The sequence below is a fragment of the Sus scrofa genome, chromosome 18, assembly GCF_000003025.6.
Source record: "Sus scrofa isolate TJ Tabasco breed Duroc chromosome 18, Sscrofa11.1, whole genome shotgun sequence".
Taxonomy (NCBI): Eukaryota; Metazoa; Chordata; class Mammalia; order Artiodactyla; family Suidae; genus Sus; species Sus scrofa.
In genome coordinates this window covers 15,253,603-15,268,793 of record NC_010460.4, presented here as the reverse complement: position 1 = coordinate 15,268,793, position 15,191 = coordinate 15,253,603, and the positions used below count along the sequence as shown (strand labels likewise).

At 41.1% G+C, this 15,191-nt stretch overlaps 1 protein-coding gene across 1 annotated transcript in view; it reads left to right on the top strand.

The window, feature by feature from the left end:
- Positions 1 to 15,191, top strand: part of EXOC4 (exocyst complex component 4) — an 801,583-nt gene that overhangs the window by 637,941 nt on the left and 148,451 nt on the right. Inside the window, exon 13 of the mRNA XM_021078821.1 lies at positions 12,485 to 12,640. Within this exon, the coding sequence (XP_020934480.1) occupies positions 12,485 to 12,640 (156 nt within the window). The remainder of the gene's footprint in view (positions 1 to 12,484; positions 12,641 to 15,191) is intronic.

The window sequence follows — 15,191 nt, the reverse complement described above, 5'->3', positions numbered from 1 at the left end:
ATTTTCCCAAAATGCCTACCTCCATAGAGAGGCACACCTATGAATATTCCTAAGAGCTTTGCTTCCAATGTCCTTCTCCCACAACAAGCCACATTCACCCCTGTTTTCCCAGGATGTCCTCCAAGAACTGCAGTCAGGTCTGACCCACATTCCCATGGAGACTTTGCTTTGCCCTGGGACCCAGTGCACATGGAAGTCTGTGTGTGCCTTTTAAGAATGGGGTCTCCTTTTCCCCCAGTCCCGTGGAATTCTTGCGCACAAGCCCCACTAGCGTTCAATGCCAGATGCTCCAGGGGCTCTTTCTCCCAGTGCCAGATCCCCATGCATGGGGATTTGATGTGGGGCTCAGAACTCTCACCCCTGTAGGTGAGTCTCTGTAATACAGTTACTTTGCAGTCTGTGTGGCTTCCCACCCAGGAGGTATGGGGTTGCTTATATTGCATAATCACCCCTCCTACCTCTTGATGTGGCCTCCTCTTTGTCTTCTGGAATAGGATATCTTTTTGAAAGTTTCCGGTCCATTTGGTTGAAGATTGCTTAGCATTTGGTTGTAAGTTTTGTTGTTTTTAGGAGAGAAGTTGAGCTCCAGTCCTTCTATTCTGCCATCTTAATCCCTTCTAGGCAAAACTTTTACAGTGATTTTTGCTGCAAAAGGGAACAGAGAAATGGGGGAATAGCTGCTAAGCTGAGGTCACCTGAAGGGTTGTTTTTTTGGTATTGTTTTATGTGTTATTTTAAGTAGAAATAAGTCTATGTTCATATTTGAAGAAAATCGTTTAGAATAAAGGAGAAATTACTGATGTTTGTGAGTGGGAGGCAATGGAGCAAGTGTAGGAACAAGCTTTAGATAGGAATGTGAATAGTTTTGTTCACCATGCTCTGTCCTTCTTACAGGAATTAAATTATCCCTTTCTCATTTGTATTTCACCATTAGTCCAAGCAATGCAACTGTATCTGTTTTATTGCATCTTGGGAACAGCATAGCTGTGGTTTTTGATTATTGATACACTGTCATCGAGTATCATGATTCTCCCCCCAAGAGACTGTACCATTTTGGTATCCCACCTGGCCAAATCCTCTGGAATGATGCCCACTTATTGGTACCTATTGTCAGATCCTTCCTTATACAGGGTAATACCTGTAGTTGTCTATCATAGCTGCTGAGTTAGAGGCCTTGGATGAATTTATCTCAGTACTGGGAAAAGTCATTCAGTGAAGCTCTGGAGGGGATTATATAGAAAATCATTTACGTGGTTGTTACACAACTGCACGCGTGTATACACACACACAACATATAACCTCCTGGTGCCTGTTACCTGTTACTTAATCAGGTTTTCAAGCCAGGGAGAAGGTGTTTCCTCATGGAATGAGCCTGAAGATGCGGAGTGTCCTTACTTCCTCTCTTCCTCTTCATTGCCCTCCCCCAGATTGGCACCTGCCAGGGAGTAATTAGGGCGGTCCTAATTTGGACAGCCAACTCCTGATTACAGTGAGAGGAAAAACAGGAAATGTTCTAGTTTTGCTGCCAGCAAATGACTGACTTAAATAGAAAGCCATATACAATTCAAATGATCCCAAATGATATAACATTGAGGAAGGAGGAAGGGAGCTGGGAGACATGGCAATCTGATTTTTTTCTCAGCAGCTATCTTTGACAGAAATGATCCAATCCATAAGCTCACAATGCCCTCTGCTGAGAGCTGGCGTGTTTTCCCAGTTTACCATGGGAACCCGAGCTTCCTCTGGGAGTTTAGCGACCTGGAGGAAGGTCAAAAACATCTCACCTTTCTGAGAGCACCTCACTCTGGAGAGAGAGCTCATTCTATGTAACAATGTCATGTTACATGCTTTGGATAAAGAGAGGTTTCCTAAAAGGGAGATGAGGACTAGGAAGTCTTTTTCTTAATTTATCACACCCCTTGGGGCTTAAAGGAAAACTCGGCAGCGAATTCTCTGGGGCTCTACATTAGTGACCAGGCAGCTGGTATATTGGTCCACTCCTTCAAAGCTCCATCTCTCTCTTTGCCATGAGGTACCAGCAGCAGCTTATGTGTCCCAGAATAGTCATTTGAAGATGGAAAAAAAAATCACAGTTTCTTAAGGTTTCTGTGTGTTCCAATTTAGCATTAGTTCATTAATCAAAAATCGGAGAGGGGGCTTCCTGCATTGTGTTGGGCCTGGTGGGAAAATACAAAGAAAACATTTTTGAATCTTAGAAGCTCAGTTGATATAAAACACAAGCATTTTTTTTTTTTTTTTAATTAAGAGAAGGTGTAGCCATCACCAGGGCCCACCTTTCACCACTTCTCCACAGAAGCCTGAGAACTCATGCTAGAGCATGAAGGCAGAGTGACGTGGAGGTAAACTTGGAATCACCAAAGGCAGAAACCAGGGCTGGCACAGGGCTGGCACAGGGCTGGATCCCTGTAGGCCCTCAAGATGTTTATTGAATGAAGGAGGAAATTCCCAATAGACGAAGAGGGCGAGCAGGCAGTAGGGCTGCACGGGTGGACAGGACGAGTGGGGGGAGAGGTTGAGAAATGAAAATGACCAGAGTGGGCGGTGTAGTTGGGCAAGAATGGGAAGAATAGGGTTTGGGTGTTTTGGAGGTTTTTTGTTTTTGTTTGTTTTAATTCTCATGGTAATTAAAGGAGCACTATCACAGATCTTGGGGAAGAGGATGACCTACTACCTCCGTGATCAAAATGGTGTTTTAAGAAGCTCTCATTAGGGAGTTCCCATCCAGACTCAGCAGTTAATGAACCTGACTGGTACCCATGAGGATGCTGGTTCCATCCCTGGCATCCATCGCTCAGTGGGTTAAGGATCTGGCGTTGCCATGAGCTGTGGTGTAGGTCGCAGACATGGCTCAGATCCTACGTTGCTGTGGCTGTGGCATAGACTGGCAGCTACAGCTCTGATTTACCCCCCTAGCCTGGGAACCTACATATGCTGCAGGTGTGACCCTAAAAAAAAAGAAAAAAAAAAAAGAAAGAAAAAAAGAAGAAGCTCTCACTAAATAAATAGCAGAGACTGGACACCGTGGGCTGTGATGGCTTGTGAAGCTCTTTGGGTTTCTGATGTAGACAGAGGCCAGGGTCCTGCAGGAGTGAGAGTCTAATTGAGTTGGCCTTTACCAGCTAACTAATTTGGATCCTCACAAGATCCAAAGGCATAGGCCAGGGAAGTGATCTGTAAGCTCTGTGACAGCTTGCCTTCTGGTTTGCCTCTTGAAACTGTTATATCCTTCAGTCTCTTGGCTTACCTACGATTGGTATATTCATTTTTGTTAAAGATTGAAGAGATACAAAAGAACACTTGTAACAATAGGTCCAGGTTCTGGTTCATAGAGAGCACTCAGAAAATGAGAGCTTTTAGTTGTGCTCCTAAAACTTATTATGCATCGTTCTATGTTGGTATTTAAATGTCAACTGTATTGACATTTAAAGAAATTTTATGTATTATTTGATCAGTTGTTGGTTTACATGCCTTTCTCTTGAAAATGCTATTTTTCAGCTGTGGACTCAGAGTTATTTGAGGAGATTTCAAAAAAACACATAAACTAAATTTCCCACACCAGACCCACTGAGCACTGGGGCTTGGGCAAAAGTACTTTAAAAATATCCCCAAAGTGATTCTTATATGTGTTACTGATCTGAATTCTGGGGCTCTAGAAGGAAGTTACTATGATTTTTTTCCACCTAATTGTTCCAACATTTAGTGCACATCAGCTGCCTTCCTGCCAAATAAAGATCCTGCCCACTGAACCAGTTGATAAATAATAAATAAACATGGTAAATACTAAATAAATCTCAGCCAGTATTATTATTTATTATTGCTGCTGCTGTTCTTGTTATTATTTACTTTTGAATTAATTCATTGACAATATTTTTGATATTTTCTGATAAGATGGCCAAAAAAAAAAGAATATTTTTATGCCCTCTGTTATATCCCTGGTTTTCTGTCCTTTAGTAGTTGCAATCATTCACTCATTCAGCCCATTACCTTATCCATCCCGTAATTATCAAGCACTTCCAGAGCGCATCATTATTCTAGAGCTTAGGGTATATAAGTGAGTAAACTAGACAAGGTCCTGCCTTGATGGATTTTACACTCATTAATGGAGGGACGTAGAAAATAAGCAAGTCACAAAATAAATTTCTCAGACATAAGGGTGATGTGGTTAACAAACAAAAGATTCATCTTGAGGGCTGGCATCAGGAAAGACTTCATTGAAGGCATGATGTTTGAGCTAAATTCTAGAGGATGAAGAGGACTCACCTAGAGACAGGGGGAGCATTCCAGGCAGAGGAGGGAGCAGATATGCAGATGGAAACAGACTTAACTGAATGAAGGTTACTGTAACCAGAACAGAAGGAGCAAGGAGATTGAATATGAATATGGAGTGAACTTGGGTAGGCAGAGGGGTTAGATCATGTAGATTATTTCTGGCTACACGCTAGAATCACTTGAGAGCTTAAGGAATACCCATGCTGAGCCCCACTTCAGAATGTGCAATTGATGTATTTGAAAAAATGCTTCCCAAGGGTTTTAAATGTGCAGCCAGGATTAACGACCATTGATGAAGAACTTGAAGACCAGGGAATTTGAGTTTTAGTCTCAATGCAATTGCAAGATGTTCACATAAGGCTGAAACCAGAGGTTACCTGGTCTGGAATCTTTTCATAAAGACCTTAAAGATATTCATATAAATTTGCTTGTTTAAAAATGTGAACAGTTGGCAGTTGAGACAGATTTTATATTCTTGATCTACTATGTTACGATATAATTATTTTCTTCTTGGTTTGTTTAAATATCAAACAGTCATGAACCTTCATTTGAGAACTTGTTTATTTAAAGGTTGTTCTGAAATTGTCCCTGAGGGTTAGCTTCTGTAAGCTCTCAAATTCCAAGTCCTTTTCCCTGGGCCTTCTTAAAATGTTTGCTTTTCTATCTACCATCTCCAGAGTTATCAAGGAGTTTCTTAAGTCATTGCTTTTTTATTTTGTTTATTTTTATTTTTTTAGAGCCACACCCATGGCATATGGAGGTTCCCAGGCTAGAGACTGAATTGGAGCTGTAGCTGCCAGCCTACACCACAGCCACAGCAACCCCAGATCTGAGGCGTGTCTGCGACCTACACCACAGCTCACGGCCGTGCTAGATCTTTAACCCAACTGAGCGAGACCACAGATCGAACCTGGATCCTCATGGACGCTAGTCCCATTTGTTAACCCCTGAGCCACGACGGGAACTCCCATTTATTTTGTTTTAATCAATAGCAGAGTCCAGTTCTTATTTCTTTGTCCCTCATTGTCATTATCACTGTCTTACTGGACATTACCCAGTTGGCTTGCAACTGGTCAAATATCAATTACAGTAGCTTAATTTGGACCAGCCTTGTCCAGGGCTCATTTGGCTAGCTTGGCTCCTAGTTTTTGAAGTGTCTAGAAGATTCAGTCTGGGAAAGTAAACATTATGCCCAGGCTGTCACCAAACCGATGAATCCAATTAGCCCCACCTGCCCCTGGTTGTTTACCTAATGAAAGACTCAGCACCCCAGCTGTGTCCAGGGACCAGGCACACTTGTACTTCCCAACTGTTCCGGAGAGGAAGCAGTGCACATCAAAGCCACTGACACCAACAGATGTTTTCTGAATGAAATTCACTCAGCTGTGTCTAGAGGGTGGACTCTTCCCATGGCAGCCTTATCACCTGTTCCAAAGAGGTATATACCTCTTTTCCTCTTCCTTCTGGGAACAGGTACAAATAGTTACACAGATGGCTCTGTCTGTGGCCCATTGAGCTGTGAATTAATTAGTAGATGATGGTCCTGGTAGTGGTGATTAACCCTGCTCCTCTTGTGGAATCATTGCTGTAGATTTAGTTCTCCTTTTTTTTGAGGCTCTTTGCATACATGCTGGAATTTTGTAACCCATATAATCTAGTTTGGCACAAAATTATAAACTAATAAATGCACTCAGTCAGGATGGGGACTTTGCTATTTGAACAACAAATTCCCTTTAGGGCAATCGTGTGTTGCTAATCAATGCTAATATTTCAAATTAGAATATTTGGAATTGCTTTTGGGATGATGTTCATTGCAATATGAATTAATAATGTATTGTTGAGGGCAGTATGTAGGTAGCATGCTAGTTAATTTGGATTACTATTTTTTAATAAGATGGGATCTATGGATGTTAGTGAAGGCAGTAATGTAATACCATATGATTGAATTAAACCAGTCTTTAAAAAATACATAACTAAATAATGTGAATACTTTTAATATAGTGTTCTACTATGCTATTTTTTCCATTCCAGCCAATGCTAAAGAGAAAAATTCTAGATTCTGCAAATGCACAGTACCATCTCACACTTATAGACCCAAAGTTTTCCCTGAACCCTAGGGTAGATGTGGGCCAGCATGGATGGGCTCAAAGATTTAGATGCTAGAATACTGAGTTGGGTTTGGTCTTCTAACTCTGTGGAGCAGAATCTGTCTTATAGTGTGGATATAGGAGTAAGCGAACCACTCAACCAATGTTCTTTATTCATATGGACACTGAATTGTAACTTTAATATAATTTCCACATGTCAGAAAATATTCTTCTTCTTTTGATTAAAAAAATTTTTTAAGGTCAACACTATTCATAGCTGACAACACATACAGAGTCAGCTGATGGGGCAGATTTAACAGACCATTATTTTTCCAACCCATTTATACAGACAAAGGTCTAATTATGAGGTTATAAATGATAAATTTATTTATTTATTTATTTTTGTCTTTTTTGTTTTTTTAGGGCCACACCTGCAGCACATGGAGGTTCCCAGGCTAGGGGTTGAATCAGAGCTGTGGCTGCTGGTCTGCACCACAGCCACAGCAACGCAGGATCCAAGCTGTGTCTGCATCCTACACCGCAGCTCACAGCAATGCCAGATCCTCAACCCACTGAGCGAGGCCAGGGATCGCACTGATGTCCTCATGGAGACTCGTCCGGTTCGGTTCGTTAATCACTGAGCCACGACGGAAACTCCTATAAGTGATAGATTTTAAAGGAGGACTTTTATTTGTTTGCTTTCCAAAGAGGGAGATGACTGTTGGTTGACATAGTCAACAATTCTTCACAGAGAAAGTGAGGCTTTGAGAAGACTCTCCAATAATAGAGCACCAGTGAATAAGAGGAGTGGAAGGGCAGAGCTTATCAGTAATCACTTTCTTGGTTCTTTGTTTTGTGAGTCAGGACTTTTTTATGTTGGGCTTTTTTTTTTTTTTTTCCAGAGGGGGACACATCTGTAGCCATTATTCTGATTTGTATTGAATTCAGAGAAGTATGGTGAGAGCATAGCAGAGTGAGCTGTAATTTGGTCAAAATGCCAGATGGCTTGATGGCTCACCCAAGTCGTTCAGTGCAGAGAAGTAGTAAAGGAAAACCACTAGAATGGTTTTAGCTAATTCATCAGGTATCTAAATCTCTAACACTAAAGAGAGCTTATTTTTATGTCCCGTTCAGTGCTTATACACTTGCCAAATACCAGGTAGCATGCTGGGCACGGAGGGCACAAAAACTAATGAGAAATCAACTCCTTCCTCGGAGAACACATCAGCTAGTGAGGGATGCCAACGCGTCAAGAAGGGTGATGGGGCCCGTGAAAGCAGAGTGTGTGTCAGGCAGTGACGCTCACCTTTGAGTGGCATTGGCATGACCTGAGAAGCTCGTAAAAATTCTCATGCCCTGAAACCACCCACCAGAGACTCTGATCTACTAAGCCTTAGATGTGGCCAGACCATCTAGTTTTTGGTATTGTTTTCTTTTGTTTTTTTAAGCCCCCTTGCGGTCAGGGTTGAAAACCTCAGGAAAAGGGTGATAAGGCACAAAAGAGAGGCCTCTGCTATCTCAAGGGAAGAGCTGACAAAACATTTGATCCGCAGAGGCAAACAAGGAAGACGGAAAAAAGGCCCTTGAGGCAGAAGTAATACACAGAAGCAGGAAACCGAATGTCCCATTCTGAAATGATTCGAGTGCTCATTGTGGGTATGGTGTTCAGCCAACAGAGGCAGGGGTCTGGCTGGGAGGAAGTAGTGAGCAGACAGAAGAGGAAAGCAGTTCCAGGAGATGACACTGTAAAAGTTAGATGTTCATGCTTTGCTAAGTTTGGACTTGGTCTTAGATTTAGGAATCATTAAAGAAGTCTAAGAAGGAGAAAACATGATTGCATTTGTACAATTGTGGAAAGATGAGTCTTTTGATGAGTGTGGTGAGTTGAACCGTGGTCTCGAAGCTCCAGGCGAGACACTCAGTTACCAACCAGGTTACTGCCAGGTCCAAGTAAGAAGTGATGAAGGTCTAAATATAGGTTAAGAGCAGTGGATCTGGACAGGAAATGACACATTTATAAGATACTAAGGACGTGGAATTGGCAGGATGTGGTTTCTGTGGGTGATGAGCTTCACTCTGAGTTCCAGAATGGATAATTGGACTATTGACCAAAATAGGGATTATTAGATGTTTAGTGAGAGAGGGAAAGGTGGATAATAAATTAACTCCTTTTGATTCATTTCGATTTGCTTTTTTTTTTTTTTTCTGTTTTCTTTTTAGGGCCCCACCCATGGCTAATGGAAGTTCCCAGGCCAGGGGTCCAATCAGAGTTGCAGCTGCCAACCTATGCCACAGCCACAGCAATGCCAGATCCGAGCCATGTCTGTGACCTATACCACAGCTCACAGCAAGGTGGGATCCTTAATCCGCTGAGCAAGGCCAGGGATCAAACCCACGTCCTCTTGGGTACTAGATGGGTTCTTAACCCACTGAGCCACAATGGAGCTCCCCATTTTGATTTTATTTTCTGGTTAAGACTTTTGAGTATGGTTCTCCAGTTAGCCTTTAGATATGCAGATCTGAAGATTTAGAAGGCTGCCCTGAAGATGTTAATTTGAGAGTCAACAGAATGTAGGTCGGTCAGGTCTGGCAAGAAGATGAATGACCCAAGTGAGACATGCAGAATGCTATGGAATACCAATATTTAAAGTAGGGACAGAGGAAAAGAACCCTCAGTTTGACTAAGAAAGGCCTTAGGAGAAGATGATGATAATATGGAAATCAAATGAGTAATGTTTTAAGAAGAAGACTGGTCAAAAATAGCAAATGCTTCTGTATAATCAGAGTTTAAAGTAAAACCTGCCCATGGATTGATAAAGCAGTTTTCAGGGAGGAGTGGTTCTAGAACCCTGACTGCAGTTGGTTTAATACTCAGTTTTGACTTCAGTGAGAAGTGTGAAATGGATAGATTTAAGAAACCCTTTTCCTGCTCTTAACACATAGAAAGTCCAGATAAAAATAGATGCTTTAAAAAATATATTTTAAATATGTAGCCAAAGTCACAAGAAAGAAAGAGAATTCTCCATGTGCCTGAAATGAAAGAGGAACTAACACCTGAATGGCCTAGAATTTTATCTGTGCAGAAGTTACGCATTTTCTTTACCCCATAAATGGAACCAGGAAAACTCTGTGCTTAGGAATGAGCCACCGTACTTGGAGTAGAAGTAGCCCTAAAACAAATCAGAATCCTACACATGCGACATGTGCAACTAAGTATTTCGTTTTGCACTACCCATGTAGGGAGAGAACGTGTTAAGCCAACATAAGGAAGGAAAAGAAATTAAAAACTTAACTTGGAACTCCAGAAACCTATAGGATTCAGGAGAGACAAATACAACTGACCTAAGAGTGATATCTCCAAAGTGCAGGGCACATGTGGGATTCCTGCAAGGGCTAAGTCCCACTGAACTAGAACTTGCAGACCAGAATAGCAAGCCGCATTAGAAAACTCACCATCGTGAGAAAAGAAGGGAAATGCGAGTAACAGGACATTTGACATCCAAAGAACTAACCAAAAATACAGAGCCACATAGAAAGAACTTTAAAATGACTGCTTTAAAAATATTCAGAAAGATAAAGGAAGAGCAGGGCATAGCTCAGGGGTAGACTGCAAATAGATGAAGGAAGAAACAGAATCCATGATACCAGCAGAGGAGAGTTTGGAGGGGAGAAGCCAGTGGATCTGTGAAAGAGCTGAATAGAAAATCTAGAAGTAAAAAATACCATCACTGAAAAATTTGCAAAAAGGGATACATAGGTTACATCACAAAACAGATCCTGGAGGGAGACTTTGTGAATTGAAAAAGTGATTGGGAAGTGAGAACATGAAGTCACTGAATGGAGGCCACACTCACTTGATGACAGTGTGTGTGTGAAGGAGGGAGAGGTGCTTTACTGCAGAGAAATGCTAGAGACAGCAGGACATTCATTTATTTAAAAAAACATGGGGGTTCCCGCAGGGGCTCAGCAGAAATGAACCCAACTAGAATCCAGGAGGACGCGAGTTTGATCCCTGGCCTCGCTCAGTGGGTTAAGGATCTGGCACTGCCGTGAGAGCAGTGGTGTAGGTCGCAGACACAGCTCGGATCCCACGTTGCTGTGGCTGTGGTGTAGGCTGGCAGCTGCAGCTCCGATTCGACCCCTAGCCTGGGAACTTCCATGTGCCACAGGTGCGGCCCTAAAAAATCAATCAATCAATCAATCAATAACATAGTGGATTAAGGAATATATTGAGAGAGACCCTAGGTGTACAGGAGAAAGTATCTCTAAGCACTAGGTAGAGGGATTACTGAAAATGAATGAGGATGAAACATGTTTCTGTGGGGATAGGTGGTGGGTTGTTAGAAAGTATATAATTAGGTCCCTTCCTTTCTTTATCAGGTAGGAAGAATGTGTAGGGTAAGCAATGAGGAGACAAAGGAAGGGCAATGCTTTTAAAAAAAGCCATGGACAGGCGTTCCCGTTGTGGCTCCATGATAACAAACCCAACTAGTAGCCATGAGGACAGGCATTCAATGCCTGGCCTTGCTCAGTGGGTTGAGGATCTGGCCTTGCCACACTCAGATCCTGTGTTGCTGTGGTGTAGGCCGCAGCTATAGCTCCAATTAGACCCCTAGCCTGGGAACTTCTATATGCCATGGGTGCAGCCCTTAAAAATATGTATATAGCCATAGAAGGAATGAGAGGAAGCTGATCAAAGACAGGTGAGAAGAACGCCAAGAACACTGAACTTTCTTCTGACATAGATTACCATAAATTTGAGATGGTGCCCTTCTATAATATTGCATCCAGCACTCCTTGCACAAAAATGTTAAAATTATATTGTGGGATTAATCCATAGATATTGCAGGAAAGATGCAAGAAAATAAGGAAAAAACAGTAAGAGAAGATACCACTGGGAGATCCCCAGGAAGCAGGGTCTATGGTTTAATTTTTGTATCGCCGACCATGGCTACTCTTAGAAAATTTCTGCTTTTGTTTAGAATGAGTTAGGCGATTTCTGGAAACCAACTCTGGGTCAATTATTTATTCTAGCTTATTCTCAGGGAACCAGGGCCATATTGCTGCCTACAGTGTGAAATCATGTTAACTCAAGTTAGGTTGTCGTGAGTCAAGGAGTTTAGGCTTCAATGACTTGTGTTTACAAACATTAATTGTCTGTTGGGTAAAGGAGGCTTATATAATATATAATATTTAGGAGTGCATCATGTCCTCCAGTATAACCCTTCTGCCAAGATAAATTCCTGCCTGTGGTGGAGGGAAAACGCCTGTAGTTCTGATCAACTCCCGAGGGCTAGTCAGCTCATTGGCAGTCCCTTCATAAATGAATGTCATTCTGTCACCTAAAATTGCTGATGAGGATTTTTAGACCATCAAAATTATAGTGAGAGAAATGCTGAACAGAAAGGGAAGCTTTTTAATTAAGCTGAAATTGAACATGTACCATGAATTTTCAGGTCCATTTCGGTAAGAAGAGTGTTAACATCTCACCCCTGGGCCCTATGACAGGATTTGAAGGCTGTCACTCTAGGTCACTGGTCAAAGCCCACTGGAGAGAGCAGTAATCAGAGATTCTTCCTGTCTGGCATCAGGGGCAGAAGATTTCTCTGTGATGGTAGATTTGCTTTGAATATTGGGGTGTCCATGATTCAGAAAATACCTTCAAGTTGAAGCTAATGGGTAGTTTAAATCAAGATGTCAGAGAACAGCCTTGTGTAACGCTTCCATGACCTCGCAGTTATCATTTATGTTGTTACTGAATTGCACTTTCTTAGACAGTTAATACACTGATTTGTCCAACATCTTTCTTGTTGAACAAACCTACCATACACTTGCATTTATCCTAAAGGATTAATTATAAGGGGAACAAATTCGTCTTATTAGTTTCGCAGTCACTCAAAAATGATGACGCTAAGAGTGGCATCTAGAAATGGTATTTCCCACAAAGGTGACTGATTAATGCATGTCATGCCTCCAACTAGATAATGGATGGTGTTAACCAGAGAAATGGGTGGGGTATCCTTTTTCCACAGCAAAGGAAGATGGGAAATGCTCACTGGAAACCAGGCAGTGTCCTGAAGTGTCTCTTTTCTGTTGGTCATATTTAGGGGCATTGTCCAGTCGGAAGAAAAACTTGTCATAAGCGCATCTTGGGCGAAAGATGATGATATCAGCAGGCTCTTGAAATCTCTTCCAAACTGGGTTAATATGGCTCAACCCAAGCAGCTGAGGTCCAAGAGAGAAGAGGAAGAAGATTTCTTAAGGTAAAAGATCTGCTTCTATGTGGCACTAAACCTGGGTGGGGGGGGGAGAAACATCCATTTAGCTAATTCTTACGTGACATTTTGGCCAATTCTAAATATCCAACAGCAGTGAACTGAACTTATTAAAGTCTTTTTTTAATCCTACCATACCTCATCTCCCGTGCAAGTACAGCTTGTGTGCATAACTATAAAAGGAAGGGATTGCTATGAATCAAATTTGGAACATTACTAAATCAAGTTGAAACATCTTTTAATTTGTAGGTCCTTTCCCCCTCTTAGGGGAAACAGATAATTTATTCATTAATTTATGTATTTATTCAGCAAAGCTATATGGACCTTCTTATGTACCATACCTAGTTAACATGACAATAAGATCAAGGTCTTGCCCTAAGTCTGTTGCAGTTGTTCTCGGCATGTTCTTTAGTTCATAGAGCTGTTAGTCGAACTTTCTAGAAATATGAAGGTGCTTCCTAAATGTGTTCCTATACCGTGTATCATCTCCAATTGCTTTCTACTAATTTTGACAAAAGTAAGGTCTCTCTTTCAACTTTATCAATCAGTGTTTACCTTTGTACAATTTAAATTATTTACTTAGCCATGAAAATGTGGCTTCATTGGATGAAGCTCCCCATTTTCACATGGCTGGATTGCCAGCGTGAAATAGTTTCCCCTCTGGCATTTTAGAGCTGTGTGAAGTAGGGGAAAAACGTAGAGGCGATATTTTGTCACATTTGAATTAGGTTTATTCTTATTTTCTTTTGCCTATCCAAGTGAATGAATAAATAGTAAACAATGAAATAAAATAAAAGTGCTTTTGGAGTTCCCGTCGTGGCGCAGTGGTTAACGAATCCAACTAAGAACCATGAGGTTGCGGGTTCGGTCCCTGCCCTTGCTCAGTGGGTTAACGATCCGGCGTTGCCGTGAGCTGTGGTGTAGGTTGCAGACGCGGCTCGGATCCTGCGTTGCTGTGGCTCTGGTGTAGGCCAGTGGCTACAGCTCCGATTCGACCCCTAGCCTGGGAACCTCCATATGCCACGAGAGCGGCCCAAAGAAATAGCAAAAAAAAAAAAATAAATAAATAAATAAAATAAAATAAAAGTGCTTTAAAGAAGCAAAAACCAGAAAAAGAATAAGAGAAATAGTGACCAGTATTTTCCTTTTAATTCATCATGGTATGATGAGCTCATCTCTTTCTTAGAACGTGGATTGCAACTGTAGGTAAACAGGTCTTCCCTATTCACAAGGTTTCCCATTTTCACACACTGTAGTGCCATATTTTTGCCAAGACTTGATCATGAAAAATTACTATCATGCCATTTAAAACTTTCTCAAACTCATGAGACTCAAAAGTTCACCTGTGATTTAACCTAAAGCCTTCCTTTTTTGTTTTCTTGCTCTTATTCACATTAACTCAGAAACACTTGTAAGCTAGTTACATTAATGTAGGAAAAAAAAAATATATATATATATAGCTTACTTTTTAAATTAATAAACTTTATTTGCACAGGGGAGAAGTTTTATGTTTATAGAAAATATTGAATACAAACAGAGTTCCCATATATCCCCTCACCCACCCTCACTCCAAATTTCCTCTGTTTTTGACATCCTGCATTAGTTTGACACATTTGTTAAAGCTGTTAAGCTAGTATTGGTATATTATTGTCAACTAGTAGTAATGCAACTAGTTAATAGTACTGTATCAATATTAGCTTACATTTTGACATTGACTTTAGGGTTCACTCTTTGTGTTGTATGTTATATGAGTTTTGAGAAATGTGTAATAATTTTATGCATTCATTGGTTACAGTGAGTGCAGTATTTCATTATCATTCAGAATAATAGTTTCACTGGCTTAAAAATCCTCTGTTCCCCTTCCTCCCTTCCAAGCCCTGGCAACTACCATTTCCTTTACTGCCTCCACAGTTCTGTCTTCTCCAAAAAGTCGTTTGGTTGGAATCGAACAGTGTGTGGCACTTTCACATTGGTTTCTTTTGCTGAGAAGTATGCACTTCAGGTTCCTCCATGTCTTTTTGTGGCTTGATAGTTCTTTAAAAAAAAAAAAATCTCTGAATAATAGTCCCTCGAATGGGTGTACCACAATTTATTTATCCATTCACCTACTGAAGGATATCTTCGTTGCTTCCAAGTTTTGGTAGTTAGACATAAAGCTGCTATGAACATTCAAGTGGGGGCTTTTGTGTGGATGTAGGTTTTCAGTTCATTTGGGTATATACTGAGGAATGGAACTAAGTTGTATGTGGAGGATGTTTAGTTTTGTAAGAAATTGTCAAACTGTATTCCAAAGGAGCTGTAACATTTTCCTCTCCCACCAGCAATGAATGAGAATTCCCACTGCTCCATATCCTCCTAGCATGTGGTGTTGTCAGTCGGATTTGGTACATTCTAACAGGTGTATGGTGATCTCATTGTTTTAATCTGTATTTCCCTAATGACATGTAATGTTGAGTATCTTTTTTGTATGTTTATTTGATATCTATATGTATTTTTGGTGAGATATCTGTTCAGATCTTTTAATTGCTTTTTGTTTTTA